Genomic DNA, 23006 nt, shown 5'->3' with positions numbered 1-23006 from the left:
TAGAACAAACCATTGTGGGACTGGTGATTGTTGGGAATCCACCATTGTCTGTGCAATCCCAGTGAGCTCCTCAGGCTGGCAAGAGGTTCCTGATGTTTAGAACTAACCATTGTGGGACTGGTGATTTTGGGTTTCCACCATTGTCTGTGCAATCCCAGTGAGCTCCTGAGGCTGGGAGGAGGTTCCTGGAGGTTCCTGATGTTTAGAACAAACCATTCTGGGATTTCACCATTGCCAGCCCTACCTGTGTCCCCAGCTCAGCAATCCCAGTGTCCTGGCCGTGCTTTGTGTGTCCCACGGTGATGAGTTCATCCCCGTGATGAGTTCATTTGGCTTTCACACACACGTCAGGGATTTCTATCCTCCTTTCAGCCTTCTGTTCAAAGCACAATTGAATGTTCCTATCCAGCTCCTGGTTTCTTTTCTCCCCAAACAGCAGAAATTTGGGGGTTTATTTGTTCTCCAGCTTGGGGAACAGAGCAAAGGCTGAAATAAGAAAATCCCCTCTGACTTTTGGGGTCAGTAGCACCAGTCTTTGGGCTGGAAGGAGCAGGGCCAGCTCCCGGTGCTCCGGCTGGAATCCCATGGAGCTGCTGGAGCTCTGGGGTGCAGCAGCACTGAGACAGAGCTGGGTCCAGGCCTGGATAAATAAACGGCGTTGGGCTGCTGGGACGATGTGGGCAGCGATGAGCTCAGCCCCAGCAGCACAATGCATTCTTTGTTGGGAACGGTTCAGGTTTGTTTACGCTGCCGCCGCCTCGGTCTCCAGCTCTCCGTGGATATTGGTGGAAATTCAGGCAGAAAATGAAATGCCCGTTTAATTGCAGAAGTGAATTTCTCAAGTGTTGGAGGCCTTCATGCCGTCCTTCTTCCACATCACCTCCCTGCCTGTTGTTTTGGGCTTTTCTTCTCATGTGCCAATGATATTTAGAGCCAGACCTTCAAAAAAAGATGGGATCAATGGATGTGCATTTGAAATTTTCCACTCCTTTAGCTTATCAAATATCCAGGTTTCTTCTTCCCTTGATCTTCCTCTTTAATCCTCCCGCTGTATTTTGTCGAGCTGGGTTTTTTCATGTCGTTTTTCAAGCTAATACTCGGATCAGTCCAAGTTCTTTTGAAGAGCAAAACAGCAGGAAAGGTCTCAACCCACCAACCGGGCGTGCTGAAATTAATTGGGATTAGCAGGCCCGGTTTAGGGGCTTTGGGAAGCAGCAACCCCAAAGTGCAGGAGGATCAGAATCAGCAGCCTCACCTTCCTTGGCTGGACACAAAATTCCTGCAGATCCTGGGGGGGACTTAGGGATCATCTCACTCCAGGTGGCCCCACAAAGCTGGGAATGTTCTGGGCTGGATGGGGCTTGGAAAACCTGGGACAGGGCAATGAGATGATCCTTGGGTTCCTCCTAACCCATGAGATGATCCTTGGGTTCCTCCTCACCCATCCCTGGTGATCCTTTAAATCCCAAATTCTTTGTCCCAGATTTCCTGAGGACAATTCCCAAATCTGCCCAGGAGAAGATCTCTCCCAACCTTGACCTTGTGAAGTTTTCCATATCCCAGCTGGAAATTCTGCTTTTTCCTCCAGGAGATCCACGTTGTCTCCTCCTTTCCCTCTGCAGGAGGAGCAGTTGGGAGCAGGGATTGGAGAACCCAGGTTACTTCAGAGCTGCATTGTGGGGCTTTTCCTGGGCACCACGAAATGCAGATCCTCCTTCTCCTGCCATGCCCCAAGATTGTTTTAATGAGAACCAAAGGCCTTTTTCCAATTAGCAGGGAATAACTGCGTTCGGTTCCTGGCTTATGTCAACCTGCTGGGATTTGATTAGGGACACGGAAATGGATTTATCCGTCAGGGTTACTTCATTAGGGCTCCTCGGTGATGCTGCGCAGAGGGGCGCGCCGCTTTTGGGGTGAAATCCCAGGAAAATTGGCACGGAACTGCTGGAAATCAAATCCTTCTGAAGGAGCCGGGGATTTTTGGGGTGTCCCCACTTGGAGCACCCCGCTCTGGACAATCCCAAAAATCCCTTCAACTCCACAATCACTCCAAACCCTTCTGCTCCCTGCTGGCTTTGGGATCTCCTCTCCCCATCCAAACCCGTGGATTATTGATTGAAAAAATCCCCATCCCATCACTGTGAGCCGGGGCTCCCCAGAGTTAATTGTGTGTTACATAACACGAGTGATTTTGAAAAAATCTGCCTAATTAACCTAATGGCATGCTTGATCGGATCTGTCAGGTAAATGATCCACAGTTTCATTCCCCTTTTTTTTTTTTCCTGGAGCTTAATTAAATATTTACCTCCGAGTGTCTCGTGCTATTAACGTGCTCATCTATTATGGCAGAGAATATAAATCTTAATTGGGGGAAGAATGGAAGTGTCAGGTTTGGAATCTTGGAAATCCCCTGGATTTTGTGTCAGCACCTTCTCCAGCTGATCCTAAACCTGGATGGGTTTGGAAATCCTAACTGGGGGAAGAATGGAAGTGTCAGGTTTGGAATCTTGGAAATTCCCTGGATTTTGTGTCAGCGCCTTCCCCAACTGATCCTAAACCTGGATGGGTTTGGAAATCCTAACTGGGGGAAGAATGGAAGTGTCAGGTTTGGAATCTTGGCAATCCCCTGGATTTTGTGTCAGCACCTTCTCCAGCTGATCCTAAACCTGGATGGGTTTGGAAATCCTAATTGGGGGAAGAATGGAAGTGTCAGGTTTGGAATCTTGGAAATTCCCTGGATTGTGGCTCAGCGCCTTCCCCAGCTGATCCTAAACCTGGATGGGTTTGGAAATCCTAACTGGGGGAAGAATGGAAGTGTCAGGTTTGGAATCTTGGAAATCCCCTGGATCTTGTCTCAGCACATTGTCCAGCTGATCCTAAACCTGGATGGGTTTGGAAATCCTAATTGGGGGAAGAATGGAAGTGTCAGGTTTGGAATCTTGGAAATTCCCTGGATTGTGGCTCAGCGCCTTCCCCAGCTGATCCTAAACCTGGATGGGTTTGGAAATCCTAACTGGGGGAAGAATGGAAGTGTCAGGTTTGGAATCTTGGAAATCCCCTGGATTTTGTCTCAGCACATTGTCCAGCTGATCCTAAACCTGGATGGGTTTCACCTAAAAGATTTAAGCAGGGAAGTGTTTCAGGCCTGGGACAGCTGATCCCTAAAATCCCTTCCACACCATGGAAACTGGAGGAGGAATTCTGGTAAAACCTCAGGAATTCTGTCCTGCCCGACGTGTCTGTCAGTCCCTGCTTTCTGCCGGACGCTCGGGCAAGGATGGGACCCCCAAATTGCCGAATTTCGTCCCTTTGCAGGCAGGCAGGAGTCACGCTGCCGCTGAAATCTCAGCCTTGCTGAGGGTCCGGCTCCATCCCCGCCGTGAATTTCAATGAGTTCATCGCAGCCCCGGGGTCAGGAGCCGCTTCCTTAATTAAAGGCACCAGGAGATTAATTTGAAGCATTAATTTCTCACCAAAAGGCGGGAATGATTTGCCACGAAGCCTAAAGAACTTTTTTGTCCCCAGATGTAGAAGACAGAACTAGCTCAGGGTCCTGGGGGAATGCAGGACATCCGAGTCCATCCAGGGTAAGTGAATCTCATCTCTATCCCCTGCAGATGGAAATGCGCAGTCCCGGGCCCTCAGGAACTCGGATTCTCATTAAACTGGCTCCTCTGAACGTTTCCATTCCCAACCCCTGGCCTTGGGAGGCTCCAGAAGGTCCCATTCCATGATTTCTGTGCATATTCATGAGGCAATTACTGATGGGGTCTGGCAGCCCCCAACCCAAAGCACAGTTGGAATTGTAGGGAGTTTTAGGATTGGAGGTGCTGGGGCTTTCATTCCATGCCCAAGATTGTCACCAGAGCAGCTCAAACCCTTCTCTCTCTCTCCGTGGTAAATTTGGGCGATTTTGGCACATCCCCGAGTGCTGGAATTGGGCACAGCCACATCCCAGTCCCTGCTCAGCAGCAGAATTCCCTGTGGGCTTTCTCTGGGATTTGGGACATCCCCGAGTGCTGGAACTGGGCACAGCCACATCCCAGTCCCTGCTCAGCAGCAGAATTCCCTGTGGGCTTTCTCTGCTTGGAATTCTCTGGGATTTGGGATATCCCTGAGTGCTGGAACTGGGCACGGCCACATCCCAGTCCCTGCTCAGCAGCAGAATTCCCTGTGGGCTTTCTCTGGGATTTGGGACATCCCTGAGTGCGGGAATTGGGCACGGCCACATCCCAGTCCTTGCTCAGCAGCAGAATTCCCTGTGGGCTTTCTCTGGGATTTGGGACATCCCCGAGTCCTGGAATTGGGCACAGCCACATCCCAGTCCCTGCTCAGCAGCAGAATTCCCTGTGGGCTTTCTCTGCTCGGAATTCTCTGGGATTTGGGACATCCCTGAGTGCTGGAACTGGGCACAGCCACATCCACAATCCCTGCTCAGCAGCAGAATTCCCTGTGGGCTTTCTCTGGGATTTGGGACATCCCCGAGTGCTGGAACTGGGCACAGCCACATCCCAGTCCCTGCTCAGCAGCAGAATTCCCTGTGGGCTTTCTCTGCTTGGAATTCTCTGGGATATGGGACATCCCTGAGTGCTGGAATTGGGCACAACCACATCCCAGTCCTTGCTCAGCAGCAGAATTCCCTGTGGGCTTTCTCTGGGATTTGGGACATCCCTGAGTGCTGGAATTGGGCACGGCCACATCCCAGTCCTTGCTCAGCAGCAGAATTCCCTGTGGGCTTTCTCTGCTTGGAATTCTCTGGGATTTGGGACATCCCCGAGTGCTGGAATTGGGCACGGCCACATCCCAGTCCTTGCTCAGCAGCAGAATTCCCTGTGGGCTTTCTCTGCTCGGAATTCTCTGGGATTTGGGACATCCCCGAGTGCTGGAATTGGGCACGGCCACATCCCAGTCCTTGCTCAGCAGCAGAATTCCCTGTGGGCTTTCTCTGCTTGGAATTCTCTGGGATTTGGGACATCCCTGAGTGCTGGAACTGGGCACGGCCACATCCACAATCCCTGCTCAGCAGCAGAATTCCCCGTGGGCTCCCTCTGGGATTTGGGACATCCCCGAGTGCTCCGGGCCAGAATTGGGCACGGCCACATCCATGATCCCTGCTCACCAACACAATTCCCCGTGGGCTCCCTCTGGCCCGGCGTTCTCTGGGATTTAGGAGCCAGCTGGGCTCAGTCAGTTCAATTGTGCCTGTGGACAGCGATCCACATTTTTCTGACACTTGGGGCTGGCGGTGCCTTGGTGGCAAGAGCAGATTTTGCAGCAGCACAGCTGGATCCCAACTGGAGCAGCCCAGCTCTGCCCTCCACTTTACTCCTGAAACACACAGAGCCAAAGCGCCCTCCTTAAATTCATTTGAATCCTTCCCCAATTAAAGGATAACGAGGATCTTCATCCCCTCCTCACCCTCCTCGGAGCTCTGCTTTCCCCGTGCTGCCTCCGAGGAAGGAATCCCAGCACCTTTTCTTCTTTCCTGCTTTGCATCCCTGACGTCATGCCAGCTCCCATCTGTCAGTTTGATTTCCCTGCCCTTTTTTTTTTTTCCCCTTGACACTTGTATTGCTTCCGAGGGAAAAATGTTTTGAAAAGGAAATCGGGCAATTGGCACACACCGATTATTTCTGCCTGCAAAGCCCTGAATGCAAGTGGGGAGATGGAAAGAAAAGGAGCACGAGCCGCAGAAGGATCGGGGAATTTTCAATCGAGGCCGGGCATTAAGGCGAGGAATTATTCCACAAACAACCTGACCTCGCTTTTTCCTGCTGGAATGCAATTCCCCCAGCGGGAGACCTCCTCCCTCCAGAGCCTTTTTGCCACGCTTTAAGCACCAGGACCCTTCCCACAGCGTTGTTTTGCTGATTTGCCCCACACAGGATTTCAGGAACATCACCCAGGCCTCCAGTCAGGATTCTCTTTTTTTTCCTAATGAACAGAACTTGGAAATGGCACTAAAAATGTGTCATTCCAGCCAATCAGCAGGGAAAAATGATGTTTTTTAGAGCAGCCTTCCAACTGAGGTGTAAAATTGTGTTTTTTCCCCGTTTCTTGCCAGAACTATGGAGACGGGACTCACTATGACCACATGGCGAGCAGAGACCTCGGCTCACATGACAATCTCTCTCCTCCCTTTGCCAATTCCAGAATACAAAGTAAGAACATGGAATTTCCTCCCTCACTGGGGTGGGGCAATCGGGAGCAGTGGATTAGGAATAAAATCCCGGGGCCTTCAATTCCTTATTTTCATTTCTTGAGGGTGGAAACAGGGATTGGTTTCAATTTTCCATGCTGTGATATTTAGCATTTTAGATCCATTTTCCTTATATTTGATTGATATTTTGGATCTCTAACTGTGGATTCGTGATGCAAAATCAGTTTGGACACACTTGGAATGGGTTTTGAAATCCTAATCAATAAATCCCAAAAGGAGCAGAGAAATAGAAGGTGAGAGAACATTGGGAATGTTGTTTGGAGTGGAAGGGAGGTGTCCAAGGAACTCAGACCTTTCCCAACTGGAACGATCCCGGGATTCTGTGCTAGAGGTTCTTTAATTAAGGTTGGTTAATGAGTTTGACAAAGTCAATAAATGATGTCAGAATAGTGGTCATGCTCCACCCAGGAGCGAAACGAGCGCTTCCCTTTAAAGCTTCCAAGGAAAACACGAAGCTGTGGCTGCCACACGTGATTGCACAGCTCCAATGCACACCGCTCATCCCTGGCACTTGTGGGACGCTGTTGGAGCTTGTGGCGGTTTGAGAAAGGCCGGGAGAAGCCAAAGAAAGCAAAGAAATTCCAACTCTCCCTGCTGTGCCTCCCTGCACTGCAGGAAATCCATAAAAACCCAGCTGGACTCCAGAAAATCCATAAAACACAGCTGGACTCCAGAAAATCCATAAAGATTCATGGGTGTGGGGTGGGGGCCTGGGCTGGGACATCATGGGGCTGTGTGGCAATGGCAATGGCAATGGAATGGCAATGGAATGGCAATGGGCATGGATGTGGCAATGGCAATGGAAATGAGAATGGCAATGACAATGACAATGGCAGTGGCAGTGGCAATGGCAGTGGCAATGGTGGTGGCAATGGTAATGGTGGTGGCAATGGTAATGGCAGTGGCAATGGCAATGGCAATGGTAATGGCAATGGCAATGGCAATGGCAGTGACAATGGCAATGGGAATGGCAATGCCGATGGCAGTGACAATGACAATGGTAATGGTTGTGGCAATGGCAATGGCAATTGAAATGGCAATGGCAGTGACAATGGAAATGGGAATGGGCTTGGGAATGGCAATGGTGGTGACAATGACAGTGGGAATAGCAATGGGCTTGGGAATGGCAATGGCAATGGCAATGGCAGTGGCAATGGCAATGGTCGGCACTGGCAATGGTCGTGGCAATGGCAGTGACAATGGCAATGGTAATGGCAGTGACAATGGCAATGGGCATGGCAATGGCAATGGCAATGGGCATGGCAATGGTGGTGATAATGGCAATGGCAATGGCAATGGCAATGGCAGTGGCACTGGGAATGGCAATGGAAATGAGAATGGGAATGGCAATGGCAGTTGGAATGGCAATGGTGGTGATAATGACAATGCAATTGAAATGGCAATGGCAGTGACAATGGCAATGGCAATGGGAATGTCAATGACAATGGCAATGGCAATAGTAATGACAATGGCAATGGCAGTGACAATGGCAATGACAGTGACACTGGGCATGGGAATGGCAATGGCAATTGAAATGGCAACGGCAGTGACAATGGCAATGGGAATTGAAATGGCAATGGCAGTGACAGAGGCAATGGCAATGACAGTGGGAAATGGCAATGGTAATGGTTGTGGCAGTGACAATGGCAATAGCAATGGCAATGGGAACAGGAATTGCAATGGGAATGGCAGTGGGAATTTAAATGGGAGTGGGCATGGGCATGGCAATGGCAATGGTAATTAAAATGACAATGACAATGGCAGTGATTATGGCAATGGGCATGGGAATGGCAATGGCAGTGGCAATGGAATGTTAATGTCAATGACAGTGACAGTGGCAATGGCAGTGATTATGACAATGGCAATGACAATGGCAGTGGGCATGGGAATGGCAATGGCAATTGAAATGACAATGGCGGTGACAATGACAATGGCAATGGCAGTGACAATGGCAATGGCAGTGGTTATGGCAGTCACAATGGCAATGGCAGTGGCCATGGAAATAGGAATGGCAATGGCAATGGCAGTGGCACTGACAATGGCAATGGCAATGTGCATCGACATGGGAATGGAAATGGGAATGGGAATGGCAATGGCAATTGCAATGGCAGTGGCACTGACAATGGCAGTGGGCAAGGCAATGACAATGGCAATGACAATGGTGGTGGCAATGGGAACTGGAATGGGAACAGCAATGGCAATGGCAGTGGCAATGACAATGGCAATGGCAGTGACAATGGGAATGGAAATTGAAATTGCAATGGCAATGGCAGTGACAATGGGAATGGAAATTGCAAAGGCAATGGCAATGGGCATGGGAATGGCAATGGCACTGGTAATGGCACTGGTAATGATAATGGCAATGGCAATGACAGTGAAATTGCAATGGCAATGGCAGTGACAATGGGAATGGAAATTGCAAAGGCAATGGCAATGGGCATGGGAATGGCAATGGCACTGGTAATGGCACTGGTAATGATAATGGCAATGGCAATGACAGTGGGAGTGGCAATGGCAACAGCAACGGGAATGGCAATGGGAGAATTCTGGGGAAATGGCAGTGGGAAAATTCTGCTTTTCCCAATTCCACGCCTCGCTGGCTTTGCTGAGCAGGAATATTTCACAAACCCTTTTTTCAATGTTTAATGGGATTTTCCCATTTCATCCCCGCTGCTTTGATTCCCTTCCCGTTATTACGAGCAGAGCTGGAATTTTTTGCAGATTAGCGAAGTTTACCCAACACAGCATTAAAAGGTTTCAATTGCTAAACCGTAAACATTTAGGATAAAATTTTCCGTGCTGTGGATGTGACTCAGCCCGCTCCGTATTTTTGTAACCTTCTGCAGCGACGATTTCAACATTTCCTCAAATGGGATTACATGGCAGCCTGGCAGATTCGGGATTTTCTCCCTTTAGTGTCTGCCACGGCGGCAACATTAATTCCTTTTCACGCCACCTCTGTTATGGCAGCTGCAAAAAGAGAAATGGGAAATTGGGGAGGAATGGCCAAAACTGCCCAGGAATTGTAGGGATGGGGTTTGGAGCAACTTTGTGCTGCTTTTTTAATGATGTCAAAATTCCCATTCCCGGTGCGGAGTTAATGGATTTGTAAGCGCTGCCAAGTCAGGATTCTGAGCTCAGCGCTCGACGCAGCCCCACAAAAAGAAACGCCAAAATGACAAGGACGTCTCCATTTCTCTGGGAATGTATAAATAGAAACTGTCGACTCGGGCAATTCGTGGGCAGCAGAGGAGCCTTGAAATATGAGTTTGTCCTCCCCGCTTTGCAGCCAGTTTACATTCCTGGGCTTTGCATTTCAACAGATCCCGGTGTTTGAGGGAGTTGTTTTGTGGGGCATCTCTGGAGGCACAGAGGCACCTCCTGTCCCTAATCCCGGGGTCCTGTTCTTAATTCTGGGTTCCTGTCCCTAATCCCAGAGTCCTGTTCAGAATTCCAGAGTCCTGTCCCCAATCCCAGACTCCTGGCCCTAATCCCAGGCTCCTGTCCTTAATTCTGGGCTCCTGTCCATAATTCCCAGATTCCTGTCCCTAATCCCAGAGTCCTGTCCCTGATTCTGGGCTCCTGTCCATAATTCCCAGGCTCCTGTCCCTAATCCCAGAGTCCTGTCCCTAATCCCAGAGTCCTGTCCATAATTCCCAGACTCCTGTCCCTAATCCCAGAGTCCTGTCCCTGATTCTGGGCTCCTGTCCATAATTCCCAGACTCCTGTCCCTAATCCCAGAGTCCTGTCCAAAAATTTGGGGTCCTGCCCTTAATTCTGGGCTCCTGTCCATAAAACCAGACTCATGTCCATAATTCTGGACTCCTGCCCACAGTCCCAAACTCTGCCACCAATCCCAAACTCCTGTCCACAATCCCAAACTCCTCCCACCAATCCCAAACTCCTGCCCATAACCCCAAACTCCTGCCCATAATTTTGGGATCCTGTCCCTAACCCCAAACTCTTCCCCATAATTTTGGGATCCTGTCCCTAACCCCAAACTCCTGCCCATAATTTTGGGATCCTGTCCCTAACCCCAAACTCCTGCCCATAATTTTGGGCTCCTGCCACAATCCCAATCTCCTGCCCATAACCTCAAACTCCTTTCCATGATCCCAAAGTCCTGCCCATAATTTTGGGATCCTGCCCACAATCCCAAACTCCTGCCCATAATTTTGGGCTCCTGCCCACAACCCCAAACTCTTACCCATAATTTTGGGATCCTGCCCACAATCCCAAACTCCTGCCCATAATTTTGGGATCCTGTCCCTAACCCCAAACTCCTGCCCATAATTTTGGGATCCTGCCCACAATCCCAAACTCCTGCCCATAATTTTGGGATCCTGCCCACAATCCCAAACTCCTGCCCATAATTTTGGGATCCTGTCCCTAACCCCAAACTCTTACCCATAATTTTGGGATCCTGTCCCTAACCCCAAACTCCTGCCCATAATTTTGGGATCCTGCCCACAACCCCAAACTCTTACCCATAATTTTGGGATCCTGCCCATAATCCCAAACTCCTGCCCATAATTTTGGGATCCTGCCCACAACCCCAAACTCCTGCCCATAATTTTGGGATCCTGCCCACAACCCCAAACTCCTGCCACCAATCCCAAACTCCTGCCCATAATTTTGGGATCCTGTCCCTAACCCCAAACTCCTGCCCATAATTTTGGGCTCCTGCCCACAATCCCAAACTCCTGCCCATAATTTTGGGCTCCTGCCCACAATCCCAAACTCCTGCCCATAATTTTGGGATCCTGCCCACAACCCCAAACTCCTGCCCATAATTTCCATCCTCCAGTTTCCACCTCCAGCACAGCCAACCAGTTTTCCCACTACAATCCATTTAAAAACTCCTTCCCCTCCATGGATTCTTGAAGTTTGACTTTCCAAGAAACTTTGGTTGCAGAAGGAATTTTGAACTTTAGAGAAACCTGCTGAAAATATTCAGTGAATCAAATTAATTTTAAAATTCCTTCCAATACAAAGGGATTGAAAATAATTATTAAAAAAGCAGCACAAAGAAATGGAAATTAAATTAAGAACTTCGTGGTTTGGGGTTTTTTTGGATGGAGATCTCTCAGGATGCATCACCCCAAAGCTGTGGCGGGGCGCACGAGCGGCGGCGGCGATTTGCATGGCAGCTGGAAAATGGACATGTGGGAAAATGCAGGGAACAAAACCCAAATTGGGAACGAGGGGGGCATTTCCACGGGCACTCACGCTCCGCCGGGCACCAGAAACAAAGGGTTTGTTGTGCTCCTCGTTAAGGGCCCACAAAAAGGGAATTTAATGAAGCAGAATTCGCAGGCCGGCCGTGATTCTGAACTTGCCGGCGTGGAGTTAAAGGAGGAGTTTGGATAAATAAAATCAACTTTTGAGGGAGGTTGGATGTGGAAATGAAGCTGGGCAGGGAGGAGGGGCTGGGGGTGGATCAGAGTCGGGGTTGGCAGCGGGAGACAAAAATGGGAAGGATGGAAAGGGAAAATGCAGAAATCATTCGGAGATTTGGGGGCAGGGAATGGAAGTGGGGATGGAGGAGTTGGGGTTGTGGGATGGCAGGATGGGACATGGGGATTGTCCCTAGGATGGGACACGGGGACTGTCCCCAGGATGGGACACAGGGACTGTCCCCAGTGGCACACAGGGACTGTCCCCAATGGGACACAGGGATTGTCCCCAGTGGCACACAGGGACTGTCCCCAATGGCACACAGGGACTGTCCCCAGTGGCACACAGGGATTGTCCCCAATGGCACACAGGGACTGTCCCCAGTGGCACACAAGGACTGTCCCCAGTGGGACACAGGGACTGTCCCCAGTGGCACACAGGGACTGTCCCCAATGGGACACAGGGACTGTCCCCAGTGGGACACAGGGACTGTCCCCAGGATGGGACACAGGGACTGTCCCCAGTGGCACACAGGGACTGTCCCCAGGATGGCACACAGGGATTGTCCCCAATGGCACACAAGGACTGTCCCCAGTGGGACACAGGGACTGTCCCCAATGGGACACAGGGACTGTCCCCAATGGCACACAGGGACTGTCCCCAGTGGGACACAGGGACTGTCCCCAGTGAGGGCACACAGGGATTGTCCCCAATGGCACACAGGGATTGTCCCCAGGATGGGACACAGGGACTGTCCCCAGGATGGGACACAGGGACTGTCCCCAATGGCACACAGGGACTGTCCCCAGGATGGCACACAGGGACTGTCCCCAGGGGCACACAGGGACTGTCCCCAATGGCACACAGGGATTGTCCCCAATGGCACACAGGGACTGTCCCCAATGGCACACAGGGACTGTCCCCAGTGGCACACAGGGATTGTCCCCAATGGCACACAGGGACTGTCCCCAGTGGCACACAGGGACTGTCCCCAGTGGCACACAGGGACTGTCCCCAATGGCACACAGGCATTGTCCCCAGGGGCACACAGGGACTGTCCCCAATGGCACACAGGGACTGTCCCCAGTGGGACACAGGACTGTCCCCAGTGGCACACAGGGACTGTCCCCAGGATGGCACACAGGGACTGTCCCCAATGGCACACAGGGACTGTCCCCAGGATGGGACACAGGGACTGTCCCCAATGGCACACAGGGATTGTCCCCAGTGGCACACAGGGACTGTCCCCAATGGCACACAGGGATTGTCCCCAATGGCACACAGGGATTGTCCCCAGTGGCACACAGGGACTGTCCCCAATGGTACACAGGGACTGTCCCCAATGGTACACAGGGATTGTCCCCAGTGGCACACAGGGACTGTCCCCAATGGGACACAGGGATTGTCCCCAATGGCACACAGGGATTGTCCCCAGTGAGGGCACACAGGGATTGTCCCCAGTGGCACACAGGGACTGTCCCCAGTGGCACACAGGGACTGTCCCCAATGGCACACAGGGACTGTCCCCAATGGCACACAGGGATCGTCCCCAATGGGACACAGGGACTGTCCCCAATGGCACACAGGGACTGTCCCCAATGGCACACAGGGACTGTCCCCAGGATGGCACACAGGGATTGTCCCCAATGGCACACAGGGACTGTCCCCAGTGGCACACAGGGACTGTCCCCAGGATGGCACACAGGGACTGTCCCCAGGATGGCACACAGGGATTGTCCCCAATGTCACACAGGGACTGTCCCCAGTGGCACACAGGGACTGTCCCCAATGGCACACAGGGATCGTCCCCAATGGGACACAGGGACTGTCCCCAGTGGCACACAGGGACTGTCCCCAGTGGCACACAGGGACTGTCCCCAGGATGGCACACAGGGACTGTCCCCAATGGGACACAGGGATTGTCCCCAGGATGGGACACAGGGACTGTCCCCAGGATGGGACACAGGGACTGTCCCCAATGGCACACAGGGATTGTCCCCAATGGCACACAGGGACTGTCCCCAGTGGCACACAGGGACTGTCCCCAATGGCACACAGGGACTGTCCCCAATGGCACACAGGGATTGTCCCCAGGATGGGACACAGGGACTGTCCCCAATGGCACACAGGGACTGTCCCCAGGATGGCACACAGGGATTGTCCCCAATGGCACACAGGGACTGTCCCCAGGATGGCACACAGGGACTGTCCCCAGTGGCACACAGGCACTGTCCCCAGTGGCACACAGGGACTGTCCCCAGTGGCACACAGGGACTGTCCCCAATGGCACACAGGGATTGTCCCCAGGATGGCACACAGGGACTGTCCCCAGTGGCACACAGGGACTGTCCCCAGGATGGCACACAGGGACTGTCCCCAGTGGCACACAGGGACTGTCCCCAATGGCACACAGGGACTGTCCCCAGGATGGCACACAGGGACTGTCCCCAGTGGCACACAGGGATTGTCCCCAATGGCACACAGGGACAGTCCCCAGGATGGCACACAGGGACTGTCCCCAGGATGGCACACAGGGACTGTCCCCAATGGCACACAGGGACTGTCCCCAGTGGCACACAGGGACTGTCCCCAATGGCACACAGGGACTGTCCCCAGGATGGGACACATGGACTGTCCCCAGTGGCACACAGGGATTGTCCCCAATGGGACACAGGCATTGTCCCCAATGGCACACAGGGACTGTCCCCAGTGGCACACAGGGACTGTCCCCAATGGCACACAGGGACTGTCCCCAGTGGCACACAGGGACTGTCCCCAATGGCACACAGGGACTGTCCCCAGTGGCACACAGGGACTGTCCCCAATGGCACACAGGGACTGTCCCCAGTGGGACACAGGGACTGTCCCCAATGGCACACAGGGACTGTCCCCAGTGGCACACAGGGACTGTCCCCAATGGCACACAGGGACTGTCCCCAGTGGGACACAGGGATTGTCCCCAACCTTGTGGAATTGTCCGCAGGTCAGGGTTTAATTAAATAATATTCACATTATTTATCATATTAATATTTATATAAATTTATAAATATATAATACACACACTAATATTTTCATAAATGAATATAAAATTTCTTTATTGTGTATATTTATAAAATAATATACTCTTGTATACATAACATACATGCTGCTATTAATAGAAATTAATATGTAATTCATTTATAAATATGCATATATAATTCAATGTAATCATTATATATTTTTATAATTTAATGTATTTACAGGTATATAATGTAGATATTAATATTTATATAAATATGGGATCGCAGGAAGGGTTTGTGGGGTCACAGGGACAGTTTGTGGGATCACAGGGTGGGTCTGTAGGATGTGTGTAGGATCACAGGGTGGGTCTGTAGGATCACAGGGTGGGTCTGTAGGATGTGTATAGGATCACAGGGTGGGTCTGTAGGATGTGTATAGGATCACAGGGTGGGTCTGTAGGATCACAGGGTGGGTCTGTAGGATGTGTATAGGATCACAGGGTGGGTCTGTAGGATGTGTATAGGATCACAGGGTGGGTCTGTAGGATCACAGGGTGGGTCTGTAGGATGTGTATAGGATCACAGGTGGGTCTGTAGGATCACAGGGTGGGTCTGTAGGATCACAGGGTGGGTGTGTAGGATCACAGGGTGGGTCTGTAGGATCACAGGGTGGGTGGGCAGGATCACAGGGTGGGGCTGTAGGATCACAGGTGGGTTTATAGGATCACAGGGTGGGTCTGTAGGATCACAGGGTGGGTCTGTAGGATCACAGGTGGGTTTATAGGATCACAGGGTGGGTCTGTAGGATGTGTATAGGATCACAGGGTGGGTTTATAGGATCACAGGTGGGTCTGTAGGATCACAGGGCGGGTCTGTAGGATCACAGGGTGGGTCTGTAGGATCACAGGTGGGTTTATAGGATCACAGGGTGGGTGTGCAGGATCACAGGGTGGGTTTATAGGATCACAGGGTGGGTCTGTAGGATGTGTATAGGATCACAGGGTGGGTTTATAGGATCACAGGGTGGGTGTGTAGGATCACAGGGTGGGGTTGTAGGATGTCTGTAGGATCACAAGGTGGGTCTGTAGGTGGGTTTATAGGATCACAGGGTGGGTCTGTAGGATCACAGGGTGGGGCTGTAGGATCATAGGGTGGGTCTGTAGGATCACAGGGCGGGTCTGTAGGATGTGTATAGGATCACAGGGTGGGTGTGCAGGATCACAGGGTGGGTGTGCAGGATCACAGGGTGGGTGTGTAGGATCACAGGGTGGGTTTATAGGATCACAGGGTGGGTCTGTAGGATGTGTATAGGATCACAGGGTGGGTCTGTAGGATCACAGGGTGGGTTTATAGGATCACAGGGTGGGGCTGTAGGATCACAGGGTGGGTCTGTAGGATCACAGGGTGGGTTTATAGGATCACAGGGTGGGTCTGTAGGATCACAGGGCGGGTCTGTGGGGATCTCCGTGCCATGGGTCCGCGCTGGCAGCGGGTCGGCGCTGGCGGCACCCCCGTGTGTGACAGACTGTGAAATGGGGACGATGGCAGCGGCTGCGCCGCACCTGGGCCCTTCAGCTGTGATTGATTGGCCTGCTCATGTGGAATGGGCCCATCTGGCGCCGCCGCTCGCCTGGCAGCCACCGCAAAGCATCGCAAACTCGCGCCGCGCCCGCCACTTCCGTCCGCTCCTCGCCGGCCCAGTACCTGCGTTTCATCTGACTCCTTTTTAATTTTCCATTTCGTCTTTTTTATTTTAAATCTTCCTTTCTATTCCCTTTGAGTTGCAATGTTTTCAGATAAAAGTTTTCATTTTTTGGAATGGAAATACGGAAGGTATCAAGCGGAAGGATCAAGTGGTTCTGGAACGGTAAAGAGAAAGAATCGAAATTAGAATAAAAAGAAACAAAATATGAATATAAGCATATATACTAAGATGTCTAGATGGACACATTAATAAAGAATTCAAATATAAGCACACATACAAATATGGATGGATGGTACATATATACAAATACAGCCAAATATGGATAGATGGATACATATATAAAAATATAGCCATATATACAAATATGTCTACATGGATACATAGACAGAAACTGGAGATATAACCATATAAAATACATATAGAACCATATAAAATACATATATAACCATATAAAATACAAATATAACCATGTAAAAATATAAGCATATATACAAAGTTGTCTAGATGGACACATTAATAAAAAATTCAAATATAAGCACACATACAAATATGGATAGATGATACATATATACAAATATAGGCAAATATTGATAGATGGATACATATATACAAATACAGCCATATATACAAATATGTGTACATGGATACATAGATAGAAACTGGAGATATAACCATATAAAATACATATAGACCCATATAAAATACATATATAACCATATGAAATACAAATATAACCATGTAAAAATATAAGCATATATACAAAGTTGTCTAGATGGACACATTAATAAAAAATTCAAATATAAGCACACATACAAATATGGATAGATGATACATATATACAAATATAGCCAAATATTGATAGATGGATACATATACACAAATACAGCCATATATACAAATATGTGTACATGGATACATAGATAGAAACTGGAAATATAACCATATAAAATACATATATAACCATGTAAAATACATATATAACCATATAAAATACATATGTAACCATATAAAAATATAAGCATATATACAAAGTTGTCTAGATGGACACATTAATAATAAATTCCAATATAAACACACATACAAATATGGATAGATGGTACATATATACAAATACAGCCATATATACAAATATGTGTACATGGATACACATATAGAAACTGGAGATATAACCATATAAAATACATATAGAACCATATAAAATACATATATAACCATATAAAATACATATGTAACCATATAAAAATATAAGCATATATACAAAGATGTCTAGATGGAGACATATATAAAAAATTCAAATATAAGCACACATACAAATATGGAGAGATGGATACATATATACAAATACAGCCATATATACAAATATGTCTACATGGATACATAGATAGAAACTGGAGATATAACCATATAAAATACATATATAATAATATAAAATACATATAGAACCATATAAAATACAAATATAACCATGTAAAAATAGAAGCATATATACAAAGTTGTCTAGATGGACACATTAATAATAAATTCCAATATAAACACACATACAAATATGGATAGATGGTACATATATACAAATACAGCCATATATACAAATATGTCTACATGGATACATATACAGAAATTGGAAATATAACCATATAAAATACATATATAACCATATAAAATACAACCATGTAAAATATGTATCTAACCATATAAAATACAAATAGAAGCATATATACAAATATACAGATATAAAATACAACTAGAAGCATATATACAAGTATTTCTATGTTTATACATATATGCAAAATACAAGTAGAACCATAGACAATACGTACATAACCATATGTACAAATAAATATAATAACCTTATAAAATACAAATATAACCATAGAAAGTACATATATAGCCATATATACAAATATGGATATATGGATAAATATATAAAAACACTAATATAACCATGTAAAATACATATATAACCATATAAAATACATATGTAACCATATAAAATACAAATATAACCATATATACAAACATACATATATAAATACAAACATAACTATATATAAGTATTTATATGTTTATACATATAAGCAAAATACAAATAAAACCATGGATAATACATATATAACCATATATGCAAATATGGATATGTGGATACGTCTATGGGAAATATAAATAGAACCATAGAAAATAAATTTATAACCTTATAAAATGCAAATATAACCATAGAAAGTACATATGTAGCCATATATACAAATATGGATATATGGATATATATATCAAAATACTAATATAAGCATATAAAATACATATATAACCATATAAAATACATACATAGCAATATAAAATACAAATACAACCATATAAACAAATATACATATATAAAATACAAACAGAATCATATATAAGTATTTATATGTTTATACATTTATGCAAAATACAAATAGAACCATAGAAAATCCATATATAACCATATGTAGAAATATGGATATATGAATATGTATATGGAAAATACAAATATAAACAAAGAAAAGAAATTTATAAAATACAAATATAACCATAGAAAGTACATATATAGTCATATATACAAATATGGATATATGGATATGTATACGGAAATTACAAATATAACCATATAAAATAGAATTATAACCATGTAAAATCCATATAGAACCATATAAAATACAAAAGTAACCACAGAAAATCAATGTATAACATTGTAAGACAAATATAACCATAGAAAATCCATATATAACCATATGTACAAATATGTATATATATGTATATATATATACACACACAAACATAAATACAACCATATAAAATACACATAGAACCATATAAAATACATATAGAACCATATAAAATACAAATATAACAACCAAAAATATAAATATAACTGTATAAAATTCATATATAACTATATATACAAATATAAGCATATAAAATCAATATGTGACCATATAAATGACCATGTATCACCAAATATATATATATGTATACACACATAGAAAATAGATATATAGCCATATAAAATAAATATAGAATCATATAAAGTATGCATAGAACCATATAAAATACATATAGGACCATAGAAAATACAAATATAGCTGTATAAAATTCATATAGAACCATATATACAAATATGACCATATAAAATCAATATATGACCATATAAATTAATATATATATCACCAAACATGGATATATGGATATATATGTGGAAAATGCAAATAGAAATTAAAATAAATATACAAAAATATGAAGTATGTATAGAACCATAGAAAATACACATAGAACCATAGAAAATACAAATACAGCCATAGAAAATAAATATAGAAGCATATAAAGTATGTATAGAGCCATACAAAATACATATTTAACCATATAAAATTCATATATAACCATAAATACAAATATAAGAGTATCAAACCAATATGTGACCATATAAATGACATATATAACCAAATATGGATATATGCACACATCCATAGGAAATGCAAATCTAACCATATAAAATAAATATAGAACCATATCAAATATGTATGGAACCATATCAAATACAAATGTAACAACCAAAAATGCAAATATAACCGTATAAAATTCATATATAACCATATCTACAAATAGAACCGTATAAAATCAATATGTGACCATATAAAATCAATGTATGACCATATCAATGGCATATATAACCAAAAATGTACATATGTATACATACAAATAAAATACAAATACAGCCATATAAAATAAATCTAGAACCATATAAAGTGTGTATAGAACCATATAAAATACACATGTAACCCTATGAAATACATATTGAACCATATCAAATTCATATATAACCATACATACAAATAGAACCGTATAAAATCAATATGTGACCATATAAAATCAATATATGACCATATCAATGATGGTCATATCAATATGTAGACATGGCTACATAAATAGAAAATACAAATACAGCCATATAAAATAAATCTAGAACCATATAAAGTGTGTATAGAACCATATGAAATACACATGTAACCATGTGAAATACATACTTAACCATATAAAATTCATATATAACCATATATACAAATGTAACCATATAAAATCAATATAACCATATAAAATCAATGTATGACCATATCAATGACATATATAACCAAATATGTAGACATGGATACATAAATAGAAAATACAAATACAGCCATATAAAATAAATCTAGAACCATATAAAGTGTGTATAGAACCATATAAAATACACATGTAACCCTATGAAATACATATTGAACCATATCAAATTAATATATAACCATATATACAAATATAACCATATAAAATCAATATAACCATATGAAATCAATGTATGACCATATCAATGACATATATAACCAAAAATGTACATATGTATACATACATATAAAATACAAATACAGCCATATTAAATAAATCTAGAACCATATAAAGTACGTACAGAACCATATAAAATACACATATAACCATATGAAATACATATGTAATCATATAAAATTCATATATAACCATACATAGAAATAGAACCGTATAAAATCAATATGTGACCATATAAAATCAATATATGACCATATCAATGATGGTCATATCAATATGTAGACATGGCTACATAAATAGAAAATACAAATACAGCCATATAAAATCAATCTAGAACCATATAAAAGATGTATAGAACCTTATAAAATACACATGTAACCACATGAAATACATATTTAATCATATAAAATTCATATATAACCATATATACAAATATAACCATATAGAATCAATGTGACCATATAAAATCAATATATGACCATATCAATGATGGTCATATCAATATGTAGACATGGATACACAAATAGAAAATACAAATACAGCCATATAAAATAAATCTAGAACCATATAAAGTACGTACAGAACCATATAAAATACACATGTAACCACATGAAATACATATTGAACCATATAAAATTCATATATAACCATACATACAAATATAACCATATAAAATCAATATATGTAAATTACGTTTATCACTAAATGTGGATATATGTATGCAAATATAAAAACCACAAATATACCCATATAAAATCTTATAGAACCACTTAAAGTATGTATAGAACCATAGAAAACACATAGAGGAGCATGGAAAATGGAAATATAAGCCTATAAAATACAAACAGAACCATATAAATGACATATAGAACCATATAAATTACATGTAGAACCATATAAATTACATGTAGAACCATATAAATGACATACAGAACCATATATACAAATTTGTCTATGTGCATGCATACATAGAAAATACAAATATAATCATATAAAATAAATATAGAACCATATAAAATAAATATAGAACCTTATAAAATAAATATAGAACCATGGAAAGTATGCATAGAACCATAGAAAATCCATATAGAACCATATGAAGTATGTATAGAAGCATATAAAATACACATCTAACCATAGAAACATATAATATCTATAATATTTAAACACATAATATATTTATATAATACAAGCATTTTTGCAAATATGTAATATAATAAATATATATTAGATGTACACACTAAACACATTATATATATATATATAAAATATTATTGGAAATATAGAATATATTACATATAAACATACAATATACATAATACATATGCAAATAACATATAATATATAATAAATATAATATATAAATACAATATATTTATGTGATACATGTATTTCTGCTAAAATATAATATAATATAATGTAATATAATGTAATATAATATAATATAATGTAATGTAATGTAATGTAATGTAATGTAATGTAATATAATATAATATAATGTAATGTAATATAATGTAATATAATGTAATGTAATATAATGTAATATAATGTAATGTAATATAATATAATACAATATAATATAATATAATATAATATAATATAATATAATATAATATAATATAATATAATATAATATAATATAATATAATATAATATAATATATTATACATATGATATATAAATACAACATACATATATAACATGCACCTTTTTGCAAATATTTAATTTAATATCATGTAAACACCTAATATATATAAAACCACATAATAATACATAATATATATAATATTTAAACACAATCTATTGATAGGATAAATGTATTTTTGCAAGTATACAATATATATGATATATTATTATTATATATTTGATCTATATATTTGATTATATTTGATATATAAACACAATATCCATCTATATTTTGCAAATATCCAATGGAATATCACACAATCACATCATAACTCTAAAAATCTCGATCGATTTGGAGATTTGCAACAGAAGCCGGGCAATTTTCCGCACTTTGGGAGCGACTTTTACTGCGGCGAGGAGTTCTCTTGTACCCGAGCCAATCCTTAATTAAAACCGCTGACATCATGGCGTTATAATTAAGCGTGGCATTAATTAAGCCGCAAGAACCATTCCAAAAAACGAAAAAAAATTAAAAAATGATCAGAAATAATTCCCAACTCGCGGCCGACAGAAAGGAACGGGAAAAGTTGCGGGTGGAAATTTGGGGGAAGATTTGGAATTTTTTTGGGGTTGTTTTATTTTTTTTTTGGTGGCTGCGGCTAATTATGCGCGGCGCAGCTTCGACAGCTGCATTCATCATCATAAAATGTAATAATTAATGACATTCCAACAA

The 23006-nt window shown here is 43.5% G+C and overlaps 1 protein-coding gene across 1 annotated transcript in view; it reads left to right on the top strand.

Annotated features, from left to right (window-relative positions):
- Positions 1-23006, top strand: part of TCF4 (transcription factor 4) — a 94030-nt gene that overhangs the window by 28592 nt on the left and 42432 nt on the right. The window contains 2 exon segments of the mRNA XM_058043438.1: positions 3526-3587; positions 6065-6161. Of these exon segments, the coding sequence (XP_057899421.1) occupies positions 3526-3587; positions 6065-6161 (159 nt within the window).

This window comes from Melospiza georgiana, chromosome Z, assembly GCF_028018845.1.
Source record: "Melospiza georgiana isolate bMelGeo1 chromosome Z, bMelGeo1.pri, whole genome shotgun sequence".
Lineage (NCBI taxonomy): Eukaryota > Metazoa > Chordata > Aves > Passeriformes > Passerellidae > Melospiza > Melospiza georgiana.
This window is presented reverse-complemented; position numbering and strand designations above follow the sequence as displayed.